Below are 24797 nucleotides of genomic sequence, written 5' to 3' on the forward strand. Positions count from 1 at the left end.
TGGGCCGTGCCGCGCAGCTTGTGGGTTCTTAGTTCCCCAAACAGGGATTGAACCTGGGCCACCAAAGTGAATGCACCAAGTCCTAACCACTGGACTGCCAGGGAACTCCCAAGAAGCTGAATTTTTAATTAAGTTGTTAGTTTAAATTTAAGTAGCTGCCCTTGACAAGTGGCTACCATGTTGTGCAGCACAGTTTTGGACCCTGTTTTACCTTAAACTTTACTGTTTTAGATTTACATTTACAATCCATCTGTAATTGATGTTTACATATGGTGTGAGGTAGGGGTCAAGTTTAATTTATTTTTCTTCTATATCGAAATCTAGTTGACCAAGCACCAAGGAAAAGAGAATCTTTCCTATTTTTAGACTATGTTATTTATTTGTTCTTACACCAGATACCCACAGTCTTTAGTAACTGGTAGATAGAGTGTCTTGTCCATTTTTGGCCCTTGGTTTCCATGTAAACATTAAAAATACCTCATCAATTTTCATAAAATTATCTCTGGGATTTTGATTGGGATTACATTGGATCTATGTCTCATCCAATCTTGAACATGATAAAGCCATCCATTTATATAGGTCCTTCATTTCTCTCAATAATATGTGATCTTTTTTAATGAAAAGGTCTTGCACATCTTTTGTTAGATTTATTTCTAGTTATTTGCTACTGTAAATGGTAAACTTTTTCTAATTTCATTTTCTAATTATTGCTGGTGTAGAGAAATACAATTGATTTTAGGTTATTGTCCTTAAATCCAGCAACTGTGCTAAATTAACTTATTAATTCTCATAGATTCTTTTGGACTTTCTGCATACCCAATCCTGCCATTTGTGAATAATGACAGTTTCATTTCTTTCTGATTCTTACATATCTTATCACACATTTCATCTTACTGCCTTATTGCACTGACCAGGACCTCAAGAACAGAGTTGGGTAAACTTTTCTGTAAAGGACCATATAGGAAGGAACCAACATTTACTGTATAAATGTGTATAAAGTATTGTGCTTAAAGGGAGTCAGAGTAGTCTTGCGGATGAGTTTTAAGCAAATTTGTATTAATTTGAAGGGCCTTACACTATTTTGATAAAAGGGGCCATTTTTTATAGAAGCTTGAAGAAGAAAAGAACGATTCATAGGCATGAAAGAAATGGGGTAAAACAATTTGCCTAGTGAATTGGCAACTGCTGGTAAGTTTGTTTATTTTGAGTGTGCATAAGTATAAACTAATGCTTGTTTCTCTTTCCCTTTAGGAAAAATAGAAATGAAGGTACATATGCACACAAAATTTTGCCTCATTTGTTTGCTGACATTTATTTTCCATCATTGCAACCATTGCCATGAAGAACATGACCATGGTTCTGAAGAGCATCACAGACACCATCGTGGAATGACAGAATCGGAGTCAAGCAAATTTTCAGTGCTGGATGCTGAAAATGAAAAAAAATATTATATTGAAAAACTTTTTGATCGTTATGGTGAAAATGGAAGATTATCCTTTTTTGGTCTGGAGAAACTTTTAACAAACTTGGGCCTTGGAGAGATAAAAGTAGTTGAGATTAATCATGAGGATCTTGGCCACGATCATGTTTCTCACTTAGATATTTTGGCAGTTCAAGAGGGAAAGCATTTTCACTCACATAACCACCAGCATTCCCATAGTCATTTAAATTCAGAAAATCAAACTGTGACCAGTGTATCAACAAAAAGAAGCCATAAGTGTGATCCAGAGAAAGAGACAATTGAAGTATCTGTCAAATCTGATGATAAACATATGCATGACCGTAATCATCGCTTATGTCATCATCATTGTTTGCGTCATCACCTTGATCATAACACTACTCGCCATTTTCCTAATGATTCCATTATTCACAGTGAGCATGGGGAGCCTAGCCATGAACCTTCTACAGAGACCAATAAAACACAGGAACAATCTGAAAGTAAGCTACTGAAAGGAAAGAAGAAGAGAAAAGGGAAGAAAAGTAATGAAAATTCTGAGGTTATTACACCAGGTTTTCCCCCTAACCATGATCAGGGTGAACAGTATGAGCATAATCGGGTCCACAAACCTGATCGTGTACATAACCCAGGTCATTTTCATGTACGTCTTCCAGAACATAATGGTCATGATCCTGGTCACGGACACCAAGATCTTGATCCTGATAATGAAGGTGAACTTCGACATACTAGAAAACGAGAAGCACCGCATGTTAAAAAAAGTGCAATTTATTCAGCTGCTAGTCACAAAGATCATAATGAAGATGACCGGCAACATGAGGTAAGCAGAACAAGATGGTTGCTCCGTAATTCTCAGATGATTGTGGAGCATTTTTAGGTAAAAAGAGAAGTAACAGAGGAATAGTCAACCATATTCAAACTTACTTCCAGTTACAAAATACATGAAGGAATCAAAATCAGATTAAAGATTTTTAGCTGCATTTTCACTTGCATTGTTCTCAAATTTGGGTTCCTTCAATTCCTAAATGTTTAAAGGTTGTTAGAAAATATATTCCTTATTTTTGTTCCTTATTTTACTCTCTTGCTTAAGACTTGTTTTGACTCCCCAAATTAGTTTACATGTTGTTACTGTTAGCTGGTTTCTAGATATTTGAAAATTGAAGACTTTTTTTTGTTCAAACTGTTTTCTTGGGAAGTTCCTAGACAGTTTTTTTCATAATTGTTAACTTATTAACTATGGAGTGGTTCCCAGTTATTGATCTAGCTACGAAGTCAGGTATTTTGCACATGTGGTAGGTTTGTTTTCTCTGTCACTTTATCATAGGACCTACTTGCTCATATTAGTCTTTTCTTATGCTTTCAACAGATGTACAATGAATGCAAAAAGATATAATAATGGGAAACTCCAATAGTAATGGAATGGTTTTGTTTTTCTTTTAAATTTTCATGCTCTTTTGAATTCTTTCACATTTGATTGGTTCCTTCTTGACTTTTTAAAAAAACTATTCACCTTAAAAACATTTTTGTCTCATTACAAGTGTATCAACACCCTTATGTATTCTTATATTTAGCCCTCATTAAAGTTTAAAAAAATTTGTTTATTGTTCGGATGTAGAAAAAGCAGCACCATCTAATGTGGAAAATGACCTCAACCTTTGTTGTTTCTGTCTCTTATTATGGAAGTGTGTTTTACATCTAAGTAAATATCTTTGTTTATTTACTGGACAAATCATTAGATATTTGGTTTTTAGCAAATTTAAAAATCTTAGTGTACTTTTAAAGAAATATATTAATTTGTTACTATGGGTAATATCCTAGAGTCTTGTTGATAATAACTAGACATTATCAATAATGTTTACTTTTTGTATTCTACTTGTGGGGTCTGGATCATCAGACTTGTTATTTTGTATCCTCATAGGCCTGATGCATACTGAGGATTTTTTCAAGATTTCTGGAAATATTCTATGCATTGGATAGGGTAGTAGTATCTCATGTAAAGGCCTGAAAAAAATCATTTTTTTTGTTTGTATGTTTTGATTCTGTTTTTTGTACCATAGATAAAATAAGCAAGCATGCAACCAGAGTGCATATGTATGAAAAAGGTAGTGCCATCTCCTTTGCCTCAATTTTAGATATTTGTTTTTACTATATGATGGGTCCAGAATTTTTTGTTACTTGTTTTCTTCTTTGTTTTGTTATATTTTGTACTTAAAGTACCAGTGGATAAAGCTGCCTTTTTTTAATCCTCCAGTTTTAGCATTGGGATAGAATTCCCCTATATGATATTCTTTTGGGGTACCTTAGTGAACATGTCTATATCCTTGTATATTTTAATATAAAGTTGTTAAAGAACTCTTAAGTCTGTTTAACACTGTTTCACAAATAAGAATCTTGAGCGATTGATGATTACACTTTGACTAGGGAAGTGATTTTTTTCCTCACCCCTTAAGGATCTTGGGAATATAGTTCTAAGTCATTCTTATTGATGGCAGAAAGTCATATCTTTTATATGTTGCAGTGGAAAATGGTTCAAATCTATTAAAAGTTTTGGATAATCAAGTTGAATGTATTCCTATCATAAATTCCTGTCAAAAATCATTCTTTGTAATAGGTATCTATATATTGCAGATTATTTTCAAATAATATTTAGAATATATTTTACTATATAATATTTTCTTTTTCTGCATAATCTTCTTAAAGTACTCTTAATTTTTTTTTATCAATTTCCTTGCAGTGTTTGAACGTCACTCAGTTGTTAAAATACTATGGTCATCGGGCCAATTCTCCAATCTCACCTGATCTATTTACGTACCTTTGCCCTGCTTTGTTATATCAAATCGACAGCAGACTTTGTATTGAGCATTTTGACAAACTTTTAGTTGAAGATTTAAATAAAGATAAAAATCTGGTTCCTGAAGATAAGGCAAATATAGGGGCATCAGGTAAGAAAGATTTAAGTTCTTTCTCCTCAAAAATGTCTCTGTACTTATTTTTTATTTTAATGTAATTGAATGAGGAAGTAATTCCAAATGATTGCTTTCCTTTTGGTGACTTTCAGTATGTTTTAATCATGTTTAGGTATGTGTGTTTAGAAAGATTGGGGGGAGACAAGGAGGCACAATACAGTTTACTAATGTCTTCTGACACTACAGAGGAATGTTTTGCTACAGACAGAACTAATAGATTAGAAAGGAAATACAGGTTTGTCATAAATAGATTCTTCTTGATGGGCAAATGTTAATAAGGGGACCCCTAATTAAAGTTATATGATGTTATAATTACTTAACATTTAGCAGGGTGAGGGGCTCTAATGAAAAGATTATTAAGTTCCTGAGGAAGTAAAAAGGGAAGCCAGTGTGGTGAAACTCTAGGAATGTCTCAGAAATGCCAGTGATTGGCACATGAACTTCATCATGGGCACTTCTAGAGAGTAAAACCAAATGGGTAAAACCAAAACTATTTTTAAACTTCTCTCTAGGCTCTTTTTCATCATATCCAGTTGGCTAGATTGCTCCACCTTGGTGTTTACAGATACCTCCCATCTAATATTTCTGGAACTTCTACTCCACAGGAAGTTCATACCTCTTATAGAATCCCAAATGCCATTCCAACTCATTCTTTTGATAAAATCTGAAAATCTTTGATTTTTTTCCCTCTTATGGTTTTAATTTTCATTTCCTATTTCCCCTTGTATAATCAGTTGTCAAGTCCAGTTGAGTCTTAAATATCTTCCAACTGTATCCACTCTGTCATAACTTTAGTTCAGATCCTCCTTGGTTCTTTCCTGAATTGTTGAAATGCCTTCATAACCTTCCCTGCCTGTGTTTTTGTCCCCTTTGTAGGTCATGCTTAGCATTTAAGCTAGATTTATCTTTCTAAAATGCAAAGGAGATACTCTGACATAGATTTTTCTTTTTAGTGATAGCTGGCATTTATTTAATACATATGTTTTCCTTTTATTTATTAAAAAACATGTATTGCAGGCACTGTTCTAAACTCAGTTCATTTACTCCTCACAACAGTCTTATGAGGTGGAGAATGTTACCCTAATAACTTTCCCAGGGTCTCAGAACTAGTGAGTGATAGTGGTCAGATTCAGTCCTGGGAAGTTTAACCATTTTGATATCCATGTTCTAAGTGTTTTACATGCTTTTTTTTTTCTTTTTAGTAAATTTTAATAATAATTATTGAATTATTATGTGAGGGAGCTATTGTATGATTCTTGTTTTTACAGATAAGGAAGCTGAGGTATAGAAAAGTTTAGTAACTTGCCCACAATTCCCAGACCTAGATAAAACCCACCAAGTCTGAGGTTTGTCTGATAAATGTTCTGGGCAATCACTGTGCTATTATTTTCCAAATTTAGCTAATTCTGGTATCACCTTTATGATTTTTGCCACATATTGTTACACTAATATTTTTCATTAGATCTCTATATTTTTCTTCACATTTTTTGTATTGTAAGCAGTAATAGCTATGAGAACATGGATTTGATGTGATGTGCTAGTTATACTTTTTTCCTCATATATTTTAGAATACTGCATTATGCTATGTTGTTCAAAGTTCAGAGTGTTGTTTTTTTTTCTCCTAATCATGCTTTCCAGAATATGATCCATACCTACCTACCTTTCCATCTTTATCCTCCACCATTCGTTTCTTCCCTCTTAGCTCTAATCATAACAAACTCATGGTACTAGATTATGCTGGTTTACCTTCATGCCTCTGTGCCTTTTCACGTTGTAAACCTCTCTACTTGGCTGACTACTATGATTCCTCAAAGATTCAGCTCAAGGATTAGTCTCTCTGAGATAACTTAGTGACCATTCTAGGCTTAATTAAGTCCCCTACCTTGATACTCTCTGGATATTTCCATCATGGTACAGAGTTCATAATTGGATTAGTTACGTTTTTGTTTGACTTCAGTTGCTTAAAGGAAGTGACTGGGTCTTTCATCTCAGCATCCCTAGTGCCTAAGATAAAGGGTACTTTGGACAAAAAGTAAGCACTCATATATTGATTAAATGAATAAGTTGCTTAATATTAGTCTATATGTAAACTTTCAGTTCTAACCTAGGAAGAACACTTGTAAGCCAGCCTAGTGTACTTTGATAATACAGTGTTCTCACTCAGAATGAGTTGTATTTCAGGAACTTCATCATTTGCAAAATCATGATGAATGCAGTTCTGGTTGAAATGCCCAAGATATAGTGATGGTATTACATAGTAATTAAAGTGACTAAATAGATGTGTATGAATATGAGCTGAAAACAGAATTCCAATAAAATAGATGAAAGATTGAAAGAGCAGCATTTAAAATTTTTTCATAGTGTAGCAATAAGGTAGACATGTTTAAGAATATCACATTCTAGTATGAGTTTTATATGATAGAGACATTTCTTAAAGCTTAAAAGAGTACACATAAAAAGAAATGCGCTCAATACATAACTAAGTCTCCTAGGTTCCTGCCTATTCTTGGTTAATTTCTTTGCAATAGGAAAATGACTTCAGAATAGATAAATTAATCATAATAGCCTATATTTATTGGAACCTTACCATGTGCTATTTTAAACACTTTTACAAGAGTTGTTTAATTTGTTACACCCATGAGATAGGCACTTTTACTTACTTCTTTTTGCTGAGGAAAGGAGGCTTTGAGAAGTTAAGTAACATGCCCAAGGTCACATAGCTGCCAGGCAGCAGAGCTGTGATAGGAACTAGAGTATTCTCCATCTAAAACCTGTAATGTAACCACTATGCTCTTCTCCTATGCTGTGCTCTACTGCTTCCTGCTGAAAAGGTTCTTAAGTGTGCTTTGCTAAAATGTAAATGACAGGGAGATAAGGAGAGTGTTAGTGATTTGACAGATAATGCAGACAGAGACAGGAAACGGGTAGAGGTAAATATTGATATAAGTAAGTATTACTATAAGTGTAGATTAGTCATTAAAAAAAAAAAGAAAACAACCTGAGAATAGTCTTCTAGTTAGACAAGCTGGGTTCAGTCTGTTAAGATCTGGAAAGGCAGAGAAAAGTGATTTCACATGCTAGACTTGAATAATGATCTTTGGATAGACAAAATATGTCCTCTTTGTGGCTTCATGCTCATTGATCTTTGTAGATGAGTAAACACCTTGAGAGCCACAGTCTCTCTCAGGTGCTTATAAATTCTCCCTGGCAGGAATAAAAGGGGAAGCTAGGTCTAAGATTATTTAACTTAATAAAAAATAAAATACATTTGTTCTTTGCGGGGAAAAATGGAGACTGACAAGATTGTGGCATCTGGAGTTAAAACTAATAGGCTTTTTTGTTTTTATGGTTTCTTAAAAAAACTCTAGTTCTTTGTTTTCTCATCAGCTGTGGGTTATGACTTAGAGTTGTCTATGTTGTAATATTGACATAATCTATATATTTTAACAAGGCTGTTGACAGATGCTTGACTATAGTAATGTTGAAAATTACATTTATTAAATATGAAAAGCCTTAGAGGAAATTGTACTTGCTTTGAAAACGAATACTTTACTAATGGTGAATATTGATTAGTTGTTTGCAGGTGGTTATTAACATTCTCAGAAATGAAGCTTGAATTAATTATGTCCTGATAGATGTTAATAATTGTTAGAGAGAATGCTCTGCTAGTAATTATTTTCAATGACTGCTGCACCATTAAACAAGGTTAACTTGTTCTGTATAAATCTCCCATAGTGACACAGCTACTACCTCATTAACTATTCAGAGACTGCTGTAAACCAAATATGCTGTATATACTGTGTATGGTAGGAATCGTTTGTTTCACAAGATTGGCTCATTTAGTCATAGAGTTGACCCTAGCTTAATTATCAAGGGGAGTTGTGAATAGGCCGCTCAGCATTTTCTGCCAATTAAAATGCTGAAACAGTGTAGAAAACTGCCATCTTGCACATGCTTTGAACCAAGTTAATTAGAAAGTTTCCACAGATGAGCGCTTCTTTTTAAAAGAATGCATTTTCTCTCTAGATAATGAGAAAGGGAGTTGGTGAATAACTAAGCTTGAAGACCTTTAACGTTTTAAGAGACCTAATTTGCAGAATAAGTGAAGCTTATTTCAGACATTTAGCATTTTTTATTGCATATGGTATCTTGGGTACAAATAAAGAAAACATTTGCTAGTTGTACTTAACAGTTTGCATAGTGTTAGGTTGGTATAAGTTTTATGAGATTCCTTTTATTGTTCATTGTTTATCCTTGTTATTTTGCTTTTTTATGGCTTTATACCAAATTGTGATCGAAAAAACACAATACTTTGGTCGAGAATCAGAAAAATTTTATTACCTGAGTTGCCTTTTTTCTACACCTAAGAAATTATGATAGAGTTTATGTGAGCTTTAAATGTGTATGTTATTAATTCTAAAAATAAGTACATACTTAAATAGCATGGGAATGTATTTCAGGTACAATAAATTCAAAACAACTTTACTTCTTATAGTTCAAAGAAATCGTAATTTTCCTTGAAGAAAATGTAAGTTAGGAGAATGACTACTCCTTAAATTTTTAGTGCTAGAAAGCTAAAATTACTGTTAAAAATTAATAAGAAGTCAGTATAAGAAAACGTATCTGTAATAACATACACTTATGGAATAATAGGGCTGTTTTGCTAATGAAACAGTTGTGATGGAATAGTTGTAATCTATACAAAATATCTAGAAAATTTCTGATTTATCTGAAATGGTATTTCTTCTTATTTTTATGTTTAATTATACTTGTTTTTCTTGTAAATCCTCTTCTATGTGAAGCCATCTCCCTGGGGGTAAATACATAAGTGGTAAATAAATCACTTGGCCAAGAATTCTCTGAAAACACTTTGAGTTACTGGAGAAGACAGTGGATTCAGGAAGGACTTTGGGTTTGGTTTTTTTTTTTTTTTTTTTTTTTTTTTTGCAGTACACGGACCTCTCACTGTTGTGGCCTCTCCCGTTGTGGAGCGCAGGCTCAGCAGCCATGGCTTATGGGCCTAGCCACTCCGCGGCATGTGGGATCTTCCCATACCGGGGCACGAACCCGTGTCCCCTGCATCGGCAGGCGGACTCTCAACCACTGTGCCACCAGGGAAGCCCGGGTTTAGTTTTGACTTTGCCATTTTAGCTAACTGTTTAACTATTTTTTATTATGGTAAAATATATATAACGTAAACTTTGCTGTCTTAACCATTGAAGTGTACAAATTAGTGGCATTTATTACATTCACAATGTTGTGCAACCATCACACTACTTGTAAAACTTTTTTTACCCACCACCCCAGATAGAAACTGTGTAACCATCAAGCAATAGCTCATTCCCCCCTACCCCCTACCCCCAGCCCCTGGTAACCTCTAATCTTTTTGTCTATGAATTTGACTATTGTAGATAGTTAATGTAAGTGGAATCATACAATGTTTGTCTTTTCTGTCTCTTCTTTATTTTGAAATACTCAGCATAATGTTTTTAAGGTTCACCTATGTTGTAGCATGTATCAAAACTTCATTCGTTTTTGTGGCTGAATACTAGTCCATTGCATGTATATACCACATTTCGTTAAACCATTCATTCATTGATGGACGCTTGGCTATTGTGAATAATGCTGTAATGAACAAGGCATACAAGTATCTGAGTTTCTGCTTTCAGTTCTTTGGGATATAGATCTAGGAGTGGAATTTCTGGGTCATATGGTGATTCTGTTTAGCTTTTTGAGGAACTACCAAATCTTTGCTACAGTGGCTGCACTATTTTATGTTCCCACTAGCAACGTAAGATGTTCCAGTTTCTCCACATCTTTGCCAACATGTGTTCTTCTTTTTTTCAAAGCCATCCTAGTAGGTGTGAAGTGGTAATGTTTAGCATTTAACATCTCTTTGCCTAAATATACAAATACAAATCTCTAAAGTAAAAGGACATTGGACACATTGGGGTCTGCTAAATTGTGTTCTTCAGGATACTGGCTCATTGTGCTATATTAATAGGTTCCATGATCAAGTAAGTTAGAAAAATACTGCATATTATTTCCCCCTTGCAGAAATTCACATTGCTCATTAAACTGTTAGAGGCTCTGAGGGAACTTGTTTAATCCAGAATTACCAAGTCTTTTTTTGATTATTAAAATTCTCTCCTCACTCCCCTTGGAATGCCACCTATCTCATAGAATTAGATGAGCAGTTTGAGAAATGCTACTGTAGATTATTAAAGTTCTTTCTAGCTATACAATATGACAATAGCTAGTATGTTGCCAGTTCAAATAGCTACAAGTAAGCAAGGAATTTTAAAAATTCTTTATAAAGGGGCAGAATAATTGGCCTCTTTGAAAATTTTTTTTTTTTTTTGGGGTACACGGGCCGGTCACTGTTGTGGCCTCTCCTGTTGTGGAGCACAGGCTCCGGATGCACAGGCTCAGCGGCCATGGCTCACGGGCCCAGCCGCTCCGCGGCATGTGGGATCTTCCCGGACCGGGGCACGAACCCATGTCGCCTGCATCGGCAGGCGGACTCCCAACCACTGCACCACCAGGGAAGCCCTGAAAATATTTTTTATAATTTCCAACTTTGTCAATCAAGGCAGCATATTCACAGAGGAGTAATTAAACTCAATATATTATAATAGTCTCAGTTGTGCTCTCTATATTTTATGTATAAAAAATGTTACTAGAGGTTATAGGATCCTTTTTAGTTCTAGAATTTATTTTCTAAAATCAATTTGAAAACTTTTGAAGGTAGCAAGCATATTATATATATTTCCTCTAGTTGAAAGAATGAGAAAACTCTTTTCATAGAATATCTTTGGGAGTGTTCTTTTCTCTTCAACTTTTTGGCAGAGTTTGAGAAAGATCGGTATAAGTTCTTCTTTGTATGTTTGGTAGAATTTGCCTGTGAAGCCGTCTGGTCCTGGACTTTTGTGGGAGTTTTTAAATTGCAGATTCTATTTCAGTTCTAGTGATCAGTCTGTTCAAATTATCTGTTTCTTCTTGATTCAATTTTGGTGGGCTGTATTTTTCTAGAAACTTGTCTGTTTCTTCTGGGTTGTCAAATTTGTTGTCATGTAATTGTTCATAGTGTTCCCTTACAGTTTTTTTGTATTTCTGCAGTATCAGTTGTTATGTTTCCTTTTTCATATCTTATTTAGTTTGAGTTGTCTTTCTTTTCTTCTTGGTGAGCTTGGCCAGTGGTTTGTCCATCTTGTTTATCCTTTCAAAGAGCCAGCCCTTGGTTTTATTGACTTTTCTCTTGTTTTTTTAATCTCTATTTTATTTATTTTCTCTCTGATCTTTATTATTTCTTTCCTTCTGCTGACTTTAGGTTTTGTTTGTTCTTCTTTTTCTAATTCTTTTAAGTGGTAGGGTAGGTTGTTTATTTGAGAGTTTTCTTGAGGAAGGCCTGTATTGCTATTAATATCCCTCTTTTGCTGCATTCCATAGATTTTGTATGGTGATGTTTTCATTGTCATTTATCTCAGGGTATTTTTTAATTTTCTCTTTGATTTCATCATTAACCCATTGGTTTTTTAGTAGCATGTTGTTTAGTCTCCATGTAATCGTTTTTTTCTCATTTCTTTTTCTGTGGTTAATTTCTGGTTTCATGCCATTGTGGTTGAAAAGATGCTTGGGATAATTTCTGTACTCTTAAATTTGTTGAGGCTTGTTTTGAGCCCTAGTGTGTGGTCAGTCCTAGAGAATGTGCCATGTGCTCTTGAAAAGAATGTGTATTATGGGTGTTTTGGATGTAATGTTCTGAAAATATCAAGTCTAACTGCTCTATCGTATCATTTAGTATTTCTGTTGCTCTATTGATTCTCTGTCTGGAAGATCTGTTTATTGATGTGAGTGGGGTTTTAAAGTATCCTACTATTGTTGTATTCCTGTCAGTTTCTCCTTTTATGTCTGTTAGTATTTGTTTTATTTATGTGGGTGCTCCTATATTAGGTGCATATATGTTGATGAGTGTAAAATCCTTTTCTTGTATTGATCTTCTTCTTGTATTATCATTATATAGTGTCCTCCTTTATCTTTCTTTATGGTCTTTGTTTTAAAGTCTATTTTGTCTGATACAAGTATTGCAACCCCTGCTTTCTTGTCATTTCCATTTGCATGAAATATCTTTTGCTATTCCCTCACTTTCAATCTGTGTGTGTCCTTTGCACTAAAATGGGTCTCTTGTAGGCAGCATATTGTAGGATCTTGTTTTTTTATCCATTCTGCCACTCTGTGGTTTTTGATTGGAGCATTTAGTCCATTGATATTTAAGGTAATTGTTGATAGATATGTATTTATTGCCATTTTAAGCCTTGATTTCCTGTTGATCTTATATTTCTTTTTTGTCCCTTTCATTGTCTTTTTGTTTTTCTTTTTGTGACATGATTATTTTCTTCTATATTATACTTATGTTCTCTCTTTGTTTGTTTTTTGTAAATCTATTATATGTTTTTGAAATAACCAGTTTCTTAACAATCATTTTATTGTATAACCAATAAAAAACATTTCTATTAAGTATTTTTAAAAAATGTGAGTGTGAGTGTGTGTGTGTATGTATATATATTAACTCATTTTGGAGGGGCAGCTGTCCAAGCTCAATGTAATATCACTTCATTGAACAACTCCACATGGCATAATTCACATTGTATTCTAAGTAAATGACATTCACCCAAAAATACAATGAGAATGGTGCTCTTGAAGTTGGCCAGTACTATGACCTTGGGTTGATTCATGTAAGGCTTTTGGCTTTGTGGGATTGTGATGTTTTCTTGTATTCTCTGAGTTTCAGGTGTCAGATAATCACAAGTACTAGTGATTTTCTAATCATAAAGTGGGCTTCTCTCTTTCAGACATTTCTTTTAGTTTACAGATTTGCTTTCTCAGGAGGATAATAAGGAGATACAGTTACCAGCACTGATTCATGAGAAATTGTACCTGGGAGAGTGTAATATGTGACATATACCCATTTGTACACATATGAACTCATATACCCTTTCACACAGACTTTCCCTCAGCTACATGTGTAAGCACTTGGCTGATTTAATTTGTTCAATCTGCCAGTGCTTGTTCTTCAGTTATACTGTATTTAGCTCACCTGTCAGCATATTGGCAAATTGATTTTCACTGAATTCGATTTTGGTTGATTTGTCATTTGGTAACTTGAGTTTTGACTAATTGACCAGAAGCCATTTGAGATTGTAAATCATCGTATAACACTGCAAAATGTTTATGGCTTCATAGACTCTTGGACTTTTCTTCACATTCAAGATACCCTGAGCCAGAAGTTTATATGATGAGAGTTTTATAAAGGAAATACTTGCTTAGAATAATGTTCATTTTTAGATATAATTTGTATGATTAGGGAACAGAATCACATTTTCTCTCTTTAATGATTAAACTTGGTAAATATGCTTATAAGAATATATGTTGGTATAATTAGGGTCTTAAATTTCATAATCTAATAAGCACAAATTTAAAAATATGTTTAATGCTAATATTTTATTACTTTGCTAAATTGTATTGTATAATTTGTTAATCATCTCACATGTCTACTGCATCAAATTAATAGTGTTCCCTTATATTAAGATTTAGAAATTTAATATTTATTGCAAATGTCTTAATAGGAAAATCCGGAAGTGAATGCATATATATTCCCCAGCGTAGAATATAATGTAACACTAGGAAAAAGAATAAATCAAGTTAACAAGATTTACCCAACTAGATTTTGGCTAATACAGATTTTAATTTAGCAGCTTAATCTGGTTATATGAATTTTCTTGGACATTGGGACATAGAAATAAAATAAATACTTTTATTGGGTAATTTTGGTGAATATTCCAGTGCATTTTTGGTGAAAACAATTCTGATTAATAAAAAATTCTAATAATTATGAAGAGTTAATTAAATTTGTTTATTTTGGCTAGTGTATTTGGGGTCTTGTCTGTAGTTTTGTCAATACTCATCCATACATATTTACATTAGTGTGTATATACAGTTATTTTTTTCTACTTCAGAGTATCTTGGAATATGAATTGCTGGGTTTTCAGTATCTTTGTGCTGTTTTTCTTTAAGTTCTTGATTGAGGTTGCTTTTGGATTGGCTTTTTTTGAGAGATATTGCTTCTAGATTGGATTATTGCCAAACTAAGGAAAAATATATTTGGGAAGGAGAGTTTTATATTAATATATGAGACATTTTATCTTCAGGTTGATGTTTTCATTGTTAGCCTTGGTGTTTCCCATTTAGTTATTGTCAGTACCTTTTGTCTCTCCCTTTTTAATTTTTTTCCCCACTAGTGTGATTGGAGCTAGAGAGCTGCAGTAGTTTTGACAAACCTTTTTTGGTTTAGTTGGCCAGTAGCTTTATTGGTTCTCTGCCTTCATGTATACCTATGGCCACTTTTTTCCAACTTATTCCCTCAGGCTCTCTCACTCACTGATTTTATTGTTCCAGTCTGTATATGGGGCACACACAAAGTAACCTGGTCATCATTATTAAGTCAATCTTTAAAGCTTATTTGACCTTATATTTTTCTTTATACAACAGGGTTTTTTACCTCAGTTCCCTGTGCCTGTAGTTGCATCCATAGTTTGGGGAATCTCCTTCTTATTCTTTGGGTCCACTAACCAACTTGTTGGCTTAATCCTTCCCTGACCTTGGTCCTTTGGGAGTTGAGTTCCTGTTCCTTTATTGCCCCCAAATCCTTAAAAAGGATTGAAGGCACTGTATTCAATCTCTGGCTGTATTTCAGTGTTTCTGGCCCTTTAGATTCCCAATGTTTCTATCATAGTAATTATCTGTTACATATAGTATAAACCACAGAGCTTCCATTAGTAGTAGATGACCTACTGTTTCATTCTGAGCTAATTTAGCTAACAAGAATTAGCTGTAGTGTTAATGGTATTGGATACTGTGACTAAAATGTCCAATGAATAAACAGTTTTATTGATAAAGGTTTAGCATTTAGCAGGTCAATTAAAGTTTTATTTTTTTTTACCTATCCTTACTTCTCTTTGTCTTTGAAAATTTTAAGTTATCTTGATGAAGAAATGCATTTTTCCATTATTCACTTATCACAAGACTTGACATAAAATCTTTCAGCAGATTTATAGTCCTTTTAGATTTGATTAGAAAAAAATCATTTTAGATTAAACATTTTCAAAATTATAACTCTTCAGTGAAATTTCCTATAGATAAATATTAAAATAAACAAATTTTAAACTTAAAACATTTCCGTTTTATTTTAGGCCATTAATAGGAAGTAATTTCTCATTTTAAGTGAAGATGCCTCACCCCCCCGAACTACTGGCATTTATTTCTGATAATCTTATCTGCTTATGAATAGCCTAGATAAAGAAATGTACACAGAATTCCACCTGTTTCTTACAAGTCACATTATGAAAACATTTCTCCTGTGTTCTGATCTGGTTAAAATTATATAGTGAAATAAAAAAAAGTAGTAAATTGTACAGAAAGCTGAATTGGAGGAAAGGGAGTTTGGAGCTGGGTATGGAAGAAAGATGATACCAAGGGAAATAGGACTGAATTATCCTTTGTAAAAATAAGAAATGAAATACAGTGAGGCTACCAGTAATAAGCTTTTTTTGTGTCTTATCTGAGTATATTTATATTTTGGGCTGATACGTTTCTTAAACTTTGTTATTGGAGAGATTTCCATAGATGATGCTGCATTAGATACTTGGCTTCCTTTAATGCTCACGGGAGAGTTTTATAATTATAGTCTCTAAATAAACAGTTTAAGGCTGTACCTTTAGACATCGGTAAAATTTTATTTAAGTCTAGGTAGTGTAAGTGAACCACAGCCTTAAGTCATTTTCAGTTCCTGTTTCTAATAAGGTGGACCACTGAAGATAACTATTTATAACTTGGTCTTAGTTTAATTCTTTTTTTAAGCATTCAAGTTGGTTATATAGTTGTTTGTTTTGTTTGTTTTTAAACACAGTAGTGCCAAAATATAAAATTTTCTTAAAAAGCATAGTCTAGGTAAGGTAATCAGTCTTCCATGACTCATTTATCCTATGTTTTTTCTTCTTTGGAGCTTTTTTGGTTTATATTGTCATACTAATGTTGACCATTACTTTCTTCCTACAGCGTGGATTTGTGGTATCATTTCTATCACTGTTATTAGCCTGCTTTCCTTGCTAGGAGTGATCTTGGTTCCCATCATTAACCAAGGATGCTTCAAATTTCTTCTCACATTCCTTGTTGCACTAGCTGTAGGAACAATGAGTGGAGATGCCCTTCTTCATCTACTGCCCCATGTAAGAAATCTTTTAAATCTTTTTAAGAAGTAAAAATATTTCAGCTAAAAGGATCCTTCATTTGCAAGCTGTAGCATACTAATCTAATATTTCTGTTGTTTTATTTGCTTATAGGATGAAGTATTTTTTCCATTTGTACAGTTTTAAATTAAGCAATATTAAAATAGATTGAATCATTAGATTTTAAAACAGCAACAAAAAACTGGTAGTGTCAGTTTTAACTTCACCTGTCACAGTGTATACATATCAAATCACCACAATGTAGACTTTAACTCTCTTACAATTTTATGTCAGTTATACCTCAGTCAAACTGAAATTTAAAAAATGCTCTTATTAGCAGTTCTGAAAGTGAATACTTGGACATCAATGAGTGTTTTATCTTTTTATCTTTATGGTGTATCAAGAAAGCCATTAGAAGAAATGTATAAGGGGTTTTATGATGATTGTACACATAGCCAGTGCTCCACAGGCATCTTTATTTGAGCAGGAATAGGCAGACATACTCAGTTAACAATTTTAGGCATTTAGCTCTTTACCCATGAGGCCATTTATCTTTTCACCTGGTGTGCCACTTGTGTTCTTCCATTTGGGAACACTTCTAATGATATGATCATAAGCCCACACTCCTAGTACCTTTACCTTGCTTATTAACCTTTTAAAATCTGTCACCAGTTAAGAGTGTTTGAGCCAGTATTACTGTCTTTCCTTCAAATTACGAAAACAACAGGGCTTTTTTCTTTTCCAAATGTAAAATTATAGGTTTGAATATTTTTTTACGTTCTCATCACCTCCCTTCGGGAGTATTTGGGAGACAGAATTGGATTTCTGTGTTGTGTGCACCTCTTCTCGCCTTCTGCACTCCTGGTTGAGAATTCCAGGTCTAGTATCTAGAACAGTGCATGGCATTGCCTTTAAAAAAAATTAATGTTAAGGCCGTGAATATGCATTTTTTGTTGTTGACTTATTATATATCATTTATTTATTTCTCCCTTATTGCAACCCTTTGCCTGCCCTTTCTACCAGCCACCAGGCATAGCAACAGTCTGTTTCAGAACTGGGCCTAATAAATTAGAACAGTTGAAGTGCGAACAATGTTTAAGTGCTATTTAACTTTTTTTTTCTTAAGAAGTGTTAATTAAATGAAGCTATTACCTTTTGTAATGGTCGTATCTTTGAGAGGTTTAGAAACCTCTTCTGTTGACCACTAGCAAATAGGGAAGGAATACAAACAAATGTTACAAGGAGGGAAAATACTGAAGACCAGTTCTCTAACTCTTACATTCTCTTAAGATAAAGATTTAAAATATAGAAAATTAAACACATGTTTAAGTATATTCTTTTGCTCATGTTCAGCAGTATATGCAGAGATAACATCTCATCACTTCTTTGAAATAATTTATAAAAGAAAAATATTTTAAAAATATAATCAGCTTAAGAGAAGGTTAAATTACTGAATATTAAGGCATATATCTGGGACATGTTCACTTCAGTTTATGAAGGACCCATCATTACCTCTTATCTTACTGCTGGTTTGATTCTTTTACTGTAGGATGTATCTTAAACCTGATAGGCATTTGAGTTTTTGGTCTTTGTTTTAGAGTTACCATGAAATGTAGTACTTTCCAGGCCACTGAGGATAGCAAAATTAAATGGAAGACTACTTATATTCAATTGAGATAATAGGGGATATTTTTTCTGGAGATTATATTCTCAAAATAGCATTTAAATTACTTGTTTAGAAGTTTTTCTTATTCTTATTAACAGTCTCAGGGTGGACATGATCACAGTCATCAACATGCACATGGGCATGGACATTCTCATGGACACGAATCTAAGAAGTTTCTAGAAGAATATGATGCTGTATTGAAAGGACTTGTTGCTCTAGGAGGCATTTACTTACTATTTATCATTGAACATTGCATTAGAATGTTTAAGCACTACAAACAGCAAAGGGTAAGTGTTTTTTAATTGTTTATTTTATTTTCTGAGGTAAAACTCAAAAACCATTGTTTTTGGGCCTTATGTTTTTTCTTAATCATGGTGTTGGTGTGTATTAAATATCGTTTAATAGATTATCTTCAGAGGAAAAACTGACTTTGATCTTTGCCATTTTTTTGTCATTACATTTGTTTTGGCATTTATAATCAAGATATAGGAGTCTCAGTTTCAGTTAATTTTGTGTTGCTTCTTATCTAATTGATTTAAATAGTCTGAAAAAGGTTATTGGCCAATTTATTCTTATTAAAAATGCAAAAATGTATAAATAGAAGCAAATCTCATTGGTCTTCATAGATAATATTTTCAAGTATAGGGGGCTTTCATTGCCATATCTTTTAATGAAAATGATTTTGCACAACACATTTCTTTACCAGAAATGCCTTGCCAATGGTGTAAGCACTAGAGGTATGAAGAATTTAGATTCAGGGGGCTTTGTAGGAAGAAAATATAATGAAATGAAGGAAATGGTGATTCATCTCAAGAGTGACAAACACTTCAGAGATGATGCTTGGATTATTGAACTGTCTTTCATGTCACATTTATTAGAATAAGATAAATACCTAAAAGAATTTTTTTCCCCAAGAAAGTAAGTTCAGGTATTACCATCCACTGTGATTTACACTCCTCCCTGTTCACATTGGTTCACATCTGTCTCTAAGGCTCTGTCTTGAATACATCTCTCACTTAACATGTTTGTGATATTAATGCTGATTGTCTTCAGTATATTCTGTTTAAGTAAGGAAATCCAGAGGACACTTTTAGAAAGCTTTCCACAATAACGAGTTAGAAAATTTTTATATCTTGTTAGTTAACTACAAATATTCAAAAAAAAATTCTTCAAGAACACTGGATAGTCATTATCATAATATATACAGCCCACTCTTATGATAAAACTTTAATGCTGTTTTTATGGATATATTCTTGTTTGTGTATGTATGTGTTTTGTATATATCCCCTTGGGACAAAATATGGTATTCAGGGAGAGTGATTCTAGTTCTTGCCCAGCCACAGACTAGCTCTGAAACTATGACTCATTCATCATGATTACCAGTTGCTATCTAAATGCATGGGAAATAAATCCTACTTCTCATCTGTATTTTCATATCATATTCCAAGTAGTGTATTTAATTTTAATGGCCATATTTTAGTCAGGGCATCATATTTAATTGCTTCCAAAGGAGGGTTGATCAAGATGGTGCGCTCAGTGAAGTTTTATCTGAGGAATGCTCAAAGGAACTGGGAAGGATCAACTTAGAGAAACGTGAAAGAGATCTAACAGCATTTGGTTTGGGAAGGGCCATGTGGAAGGTCATGTGGATAGGTGAAGAATTGACGGTGGTGGGAGGGATGCCAGGGTGAGATTGGCTGGAGGGAAATGAGTCAGTGAAGGAGATTACTGCAGAATAATTTAGAAGAGAGGTGCAGAGGGCTTGAGTCATGGCATAAGAAATTGGGAAGAGAAGATGATTAAGAGAATTATTTAAATGAGGGACTCAATAAGAAAACATTGATTAGATAAAGAATTTAAAGTCCATCTCTGTGAATACCAAATTTAGAACACAAATACAAATTGCAAAGTATATAAAGAAGTTTTGGAATTACTGTGAAGCCCTAATTTTCTTCAATTGTGTGTACCTACTAACACTGAAGCAGCAAATATGAAGTATTTAATGTATACAAAATATTAGGGACTGTATAATTTACAGATAAGTATAAAATGTAGTGCTTCAAGAGATAGTCCTTCAAAATAAAGTGGTTTTATATTTTTTATAATTCAACCTTGATCTCATTTTGAACCTAGACTTACTGACAAAATTAAACACATTTATTTTTATAAAGTAAAGTAATATAGAAGAATAGAGTCCCCAGAATATGGCAGGCTTTTGGAAATTTGAAATTGTGGGAAGTAAAAAACTGAAAGTAACACCATTTGCAGAGGGGTACTCTAAATGCAATAGTGAGGAATTCATCAAGTACATCAAAGAAAGGAGTCTAGGGAGATAAATAAGTACATCTCCTTTATAATAAATAGGACAATAAGTAACTAAGATGAAAAAGTATATAGCATTTTTTGAAGAAAGGGAATTAGTGATACTTGAATAGAACAGACATTTGACCGTCTGTATAGAAGAATTGGAAGGAAGCTTTCAGAACATAAGTTAAATAATACACCAGATGCTGACTAGTTCAGCAAGTTGCGGCTTTGAAGGTAATGATTTGGCAAGTTTTTAGGAAAATGGACAATCAGAACCAAAGCAATTAAACAAAATCCCAGCTGATGTTTTCCTTTCTATGTCTGTCTCATTGACTTTTGTACTGTTGTTTGCTCCTCCTTCCTCTTTTTTTTTTCTTCTTTAACTCATGTTAAAACTGCTGTTTCTTTTCTTCTCTTTAGGATGTCTCCATATTATTTTCTTTTGAACATTTTCTATTCCCCCAGTTTCTGTTTTCTATTGCTATGAAGCAGAACAACCCCAAAAATAGCTTGTAACAACAACTTATTAGTTCTTTTAATTTTGTCAGGAATTTAGGCAGGATTCAGCTGGGCAGTTCTTTTGCTCCACTTGACATCAGTTAGAGTGATTCACTCAAACTCTGCTAATCTGGGTTGGCTAGGGCAGTGCAGAGCTGGAAAGGTCCAAGAATGCCTCACTCTGTGTCTGCATCTTGGTACTCCTCCACATGGCCTCTCTTCAGAGTCTAGACTGAGCTTCTTCATAGCATAGTGGCCAGACTCCCTGAGCGAAAGCAAAAGGTGCCAGTCTTGTTGCAGACTAGGCCAGAACTGGCACAGCATCACTTCTGTTGTATTCTGTTGGTCAAAGCAAGTCAAAAGGCCTACTAAAATTTAGGGGCAAGGAATAGACTCCACCTCCTTATGGGTGGAGAAGAATGCTTACACAGGGAGGGAAGAAATTGATGATGGCCATCTTTGGAGACTCTGCTACACATTCAGCTAGCCACAAGAAGCCTACTTATGCAGCAGTTAGAAGACTCAAACATCTGAAACATAGCTCACAGCTTATAAGCAAAACCAACAAGGAAATGCTCTGCCAGTCAGTAAGGATCTTCCAGAGAACTTGATTTTTACTTTCATACTGTTCCAACATACTTGATTATTTGCTTTTTAAAATGAACATTGATTAAAAGTAGAAATTTAAGTTGGAAGAGTTGTTAGTGATAGACTGATGAGAAGAAACCAGACTATTAAGAGAGAATATAGGAAAATCCAAACTTAAACAATGAATTACAATAATTAGAATTTATTAGTAGAGGACAGCTTAAATGAGAAAGAAAACTTGTCTTGATTGCATAGCTGTTAAGTCAGTTACTGCTAGGTCATTTTCATACATCACCTCATTTAATCCTTATAAGAATCTCATTTTCATATTATAGATGAGTATTTTTAGGTTTAATAAATTTAACAAACTTCTCTAAGTCTCATAGAGGTAAACTGTAAATTTAGGATTTTAAGTCAAGCTTGACTCTGCCTATTATGTCACATATGGGGAAAAGTGAGATTGTGTTAAACACAGAATGAAATTGAAAGGATTAAGCTTTCGTTTTTTGGAACTTCCCATTCCCACACACTATTAAATGAGAGCAATATTACATATATTTCACACATTTCATTCAGGTTGCATATAATAATACAGTACTATGTACCCTGTTCTTAACTTGAAAGTATATGAATTGGACCTTTTAGTCGAGTATTCGAAAAAAAATAACATGCAAATTTAGTTGGCTTTTTCATCTGGTAGACCCTTTGATTAACTTCTAAAAAATTTTTCTCACTCCTTTTCTAAATAATGTATAAAATTACCACCATTTATCCCCATAGATGTTAACAAGTGAATACTGTTGCTAATTGTGGCTGTAGATTCAATGCTAATACCAGATGTTTTTTTCAGGGGAAACAGAAATGGTTTATGAAGCAAAACACAGAAGAATCAGCTATTGGAAGGAAGCTTTCAGATCATAAGTTAAATAATACACCAGATGCTGACTGGCTTCAGCTCAAGCCTCTTGCCGGTAGACAATAGTTCTGACTAAAGAGAAACCTTTAAAAGTTGAAACATTGCTTCTAAACTGTGCCTGAGTTGTTTGAAATTTCTTGTCTTTGTTGCTTCTCTAATACTAGTTTCTTTTATTTCCTTACATGTATCTTAACTGATTTTGTTAGTGTTTTCGTTATTTTCAGTGTTATTTATACTGGAATGTGGGACCAATTAATCATATTACAGGGCAAGGAACGCGTTGCACTTTTTACTTTACAGAAGAAAAAAATGAAATAAACAGAACGGCTTTGGATTAGTGTTTTATTTCTTGGTAATGCAAAAATCTCCATGCCCTCCATATGTGATTGTTTTCATGTGAGAAAAGGAGAATTGGTCTTTGTACTTAAAGGAGAGTGGTCCCTGTACTTAAAATCTCTGCTTATCCATTCATCTACTGTGTTTCATGATAGATGTAATGAGGTAGCTTACAATTTTCAGGGAAATAATATTTAAACATAATTTTTCCCCTTTGTGAACTTGTGTTTCCCCTGAGTATACTAAGGATTTTCTGCAGAAAAGGGAGAGCCTAGACGCTAACTGTAGACTCTGCCCCAAAATACAATTTGGAAAGCATTAGAATCTTTGTCACATAATAAATAGCTTTTGTAAACTAGGTGAGAGGACAACCTTAATTAAAAAAAGAAAAAAGTATCAGTGTTATCACTTGTATGGGTTTTTGAGCTTCATTCTAGTAATGATCTAGAATTGATCTTGGTCAGTTAGGTAGAGCACTAGAGGATGCAAGCGATTTAAATTTTGTCTTTGTTTTTTAAATGATAAGAGAAGGTTAGAGTGGGTAAACTTTGTTCTCTGAAAAATTATGGGCATATTTTGTTACCCTGTGAATGCTACAGTAACTTTCCACCCTTTTATTTTCATCAACTGTTGATGATGTGCGCCTTAAGTTTCACAGTATCTTCATGCATGCCAATTTATGTCCTCACTTCACCTGCTATTTCAGTTCCCTTCCATTTACTTCATCTGGTTCATCTTTTGGACTCTCAAAACCCCAGTTTGTTTTGTGTGTGTGCACATGTGTATTTACTTATTTATTAGTTTGATTTGTTTTTTTATATTATTTAGGAATTTTAAAGACATTCACTTAGGAAATGTTCATTACATTACTGCTATTTTGCCTGGGTTTAAATTAAGCAAATATGCATTCATTTACTTGCTGATAAAGCATATCCTTTGCCATTATAAATATAGGAACTGATGACTCGGTTGTTTCTGAAGATCGACTTAATGAAACTGAACTGACAGATTTAGAAGGCCAACAAGAATCCCCTCCTAAAAATTATCTTTGTATAGAAGAGGAGAAAATCATGGCCCATTCTCAAAGTGATGGATTACATGCCATTCATGAGCATGATCTCCATGCTGCTGCACATAACCACCATGACGAGAGTAAAACTGTGCTGAGGAAGCATAATCATCAGTGGCACCACAAACATTCTCATCATTCACACGGTCCCTGTCATTCCGGATCAGATCTGAAAGAAACAGGAATCGCTAATATCGCTTGGATGGTGATCATGGGGGATGGCATCCACAACTTCAGTGATGGGTTAGCAATTGGTAAGTAGGCTTGAAACTTGGGTTATAATTTGTTATTCTTTAAGACCATTTTCCGTCTTCCACTGTTTTAGTACTGTCTTGGAGCTTAACAAATATATTATTATATATTATTCCGTCATTTGGCTTTTCCAAAGGCTATGTTAGTGTTTTTGATAAGTTTATTTGGGGGCATAAAGGTATAATTTCAGTGGGTTTTTCTTTGAACATATAAACAAATTCCACAGTGTACTTCTTTGATACCTTGATTTCTTACTGAAGGCATAGTTACCATATTGAAGAAGCTACTTTAACATATTTTCAATACATTTATATGTTTCTGATTGAGAACAAATGAATTTCAATCTTGGGTTTAAAAATTCTTTTACATTTGAAAAAGTGAAGAAAAATTTTACAATAGTAAAAATCCATTATATCAAATTCAAACATCATATTAGAATCTTGATAATATATACTGATG

The 24797-nt window shown here is 33.7% G+C and overlaps 1 protein-coding gene across 1 annotated transcript in view; it reads left to right on the top strand.

The window, feature by feature from the left end:
* Nucleotides 1-1262: 1262 nt before the first annotated feature.
* SLC39A10 (solute carrier family 39 member 10) overlaps nt 1263-24797 on the top strand; it is a 40993-nt gene continuing 17458 nt past the window's right edge. The window contains exons 1-6 of the mRNA XM_065880741.1: nt 1263-2276; nt 4191-4398; nt 16537-16706; nt 18471-18659; nt 22616-22736; nt 23972-24340. Coding sequence (XP_065736813.1) covers nt 1263-2276; nt 4191-4398; nt 16537-16706; nt 18471-18659; nt 22616-22736; nt 23972-24340 — 2071 coding nt within the window. The remainder of the gene's footprint in view (nt 2277-4190; nt 4399-16536; nt 16707-18470; nt 18660-22615; nt 22737-23971; nt 24341-24797) is intronic.

The sequence above is a fragment of the Phocoena phocoena genome, chromosome 7 (assembly GCF_963924675.1).
Source record: "Phocoena phocoena chromosome 7, mPhoPho1.1, whole genome shotgun sequence".
NCBI classification, from domain to species: domain Eukaryota; kingdom Metazoa; phylum Chordata; class Mammalia; order Artiodactyla; family Phocoenidae; genus Phocoena; species Phocoena phocoena.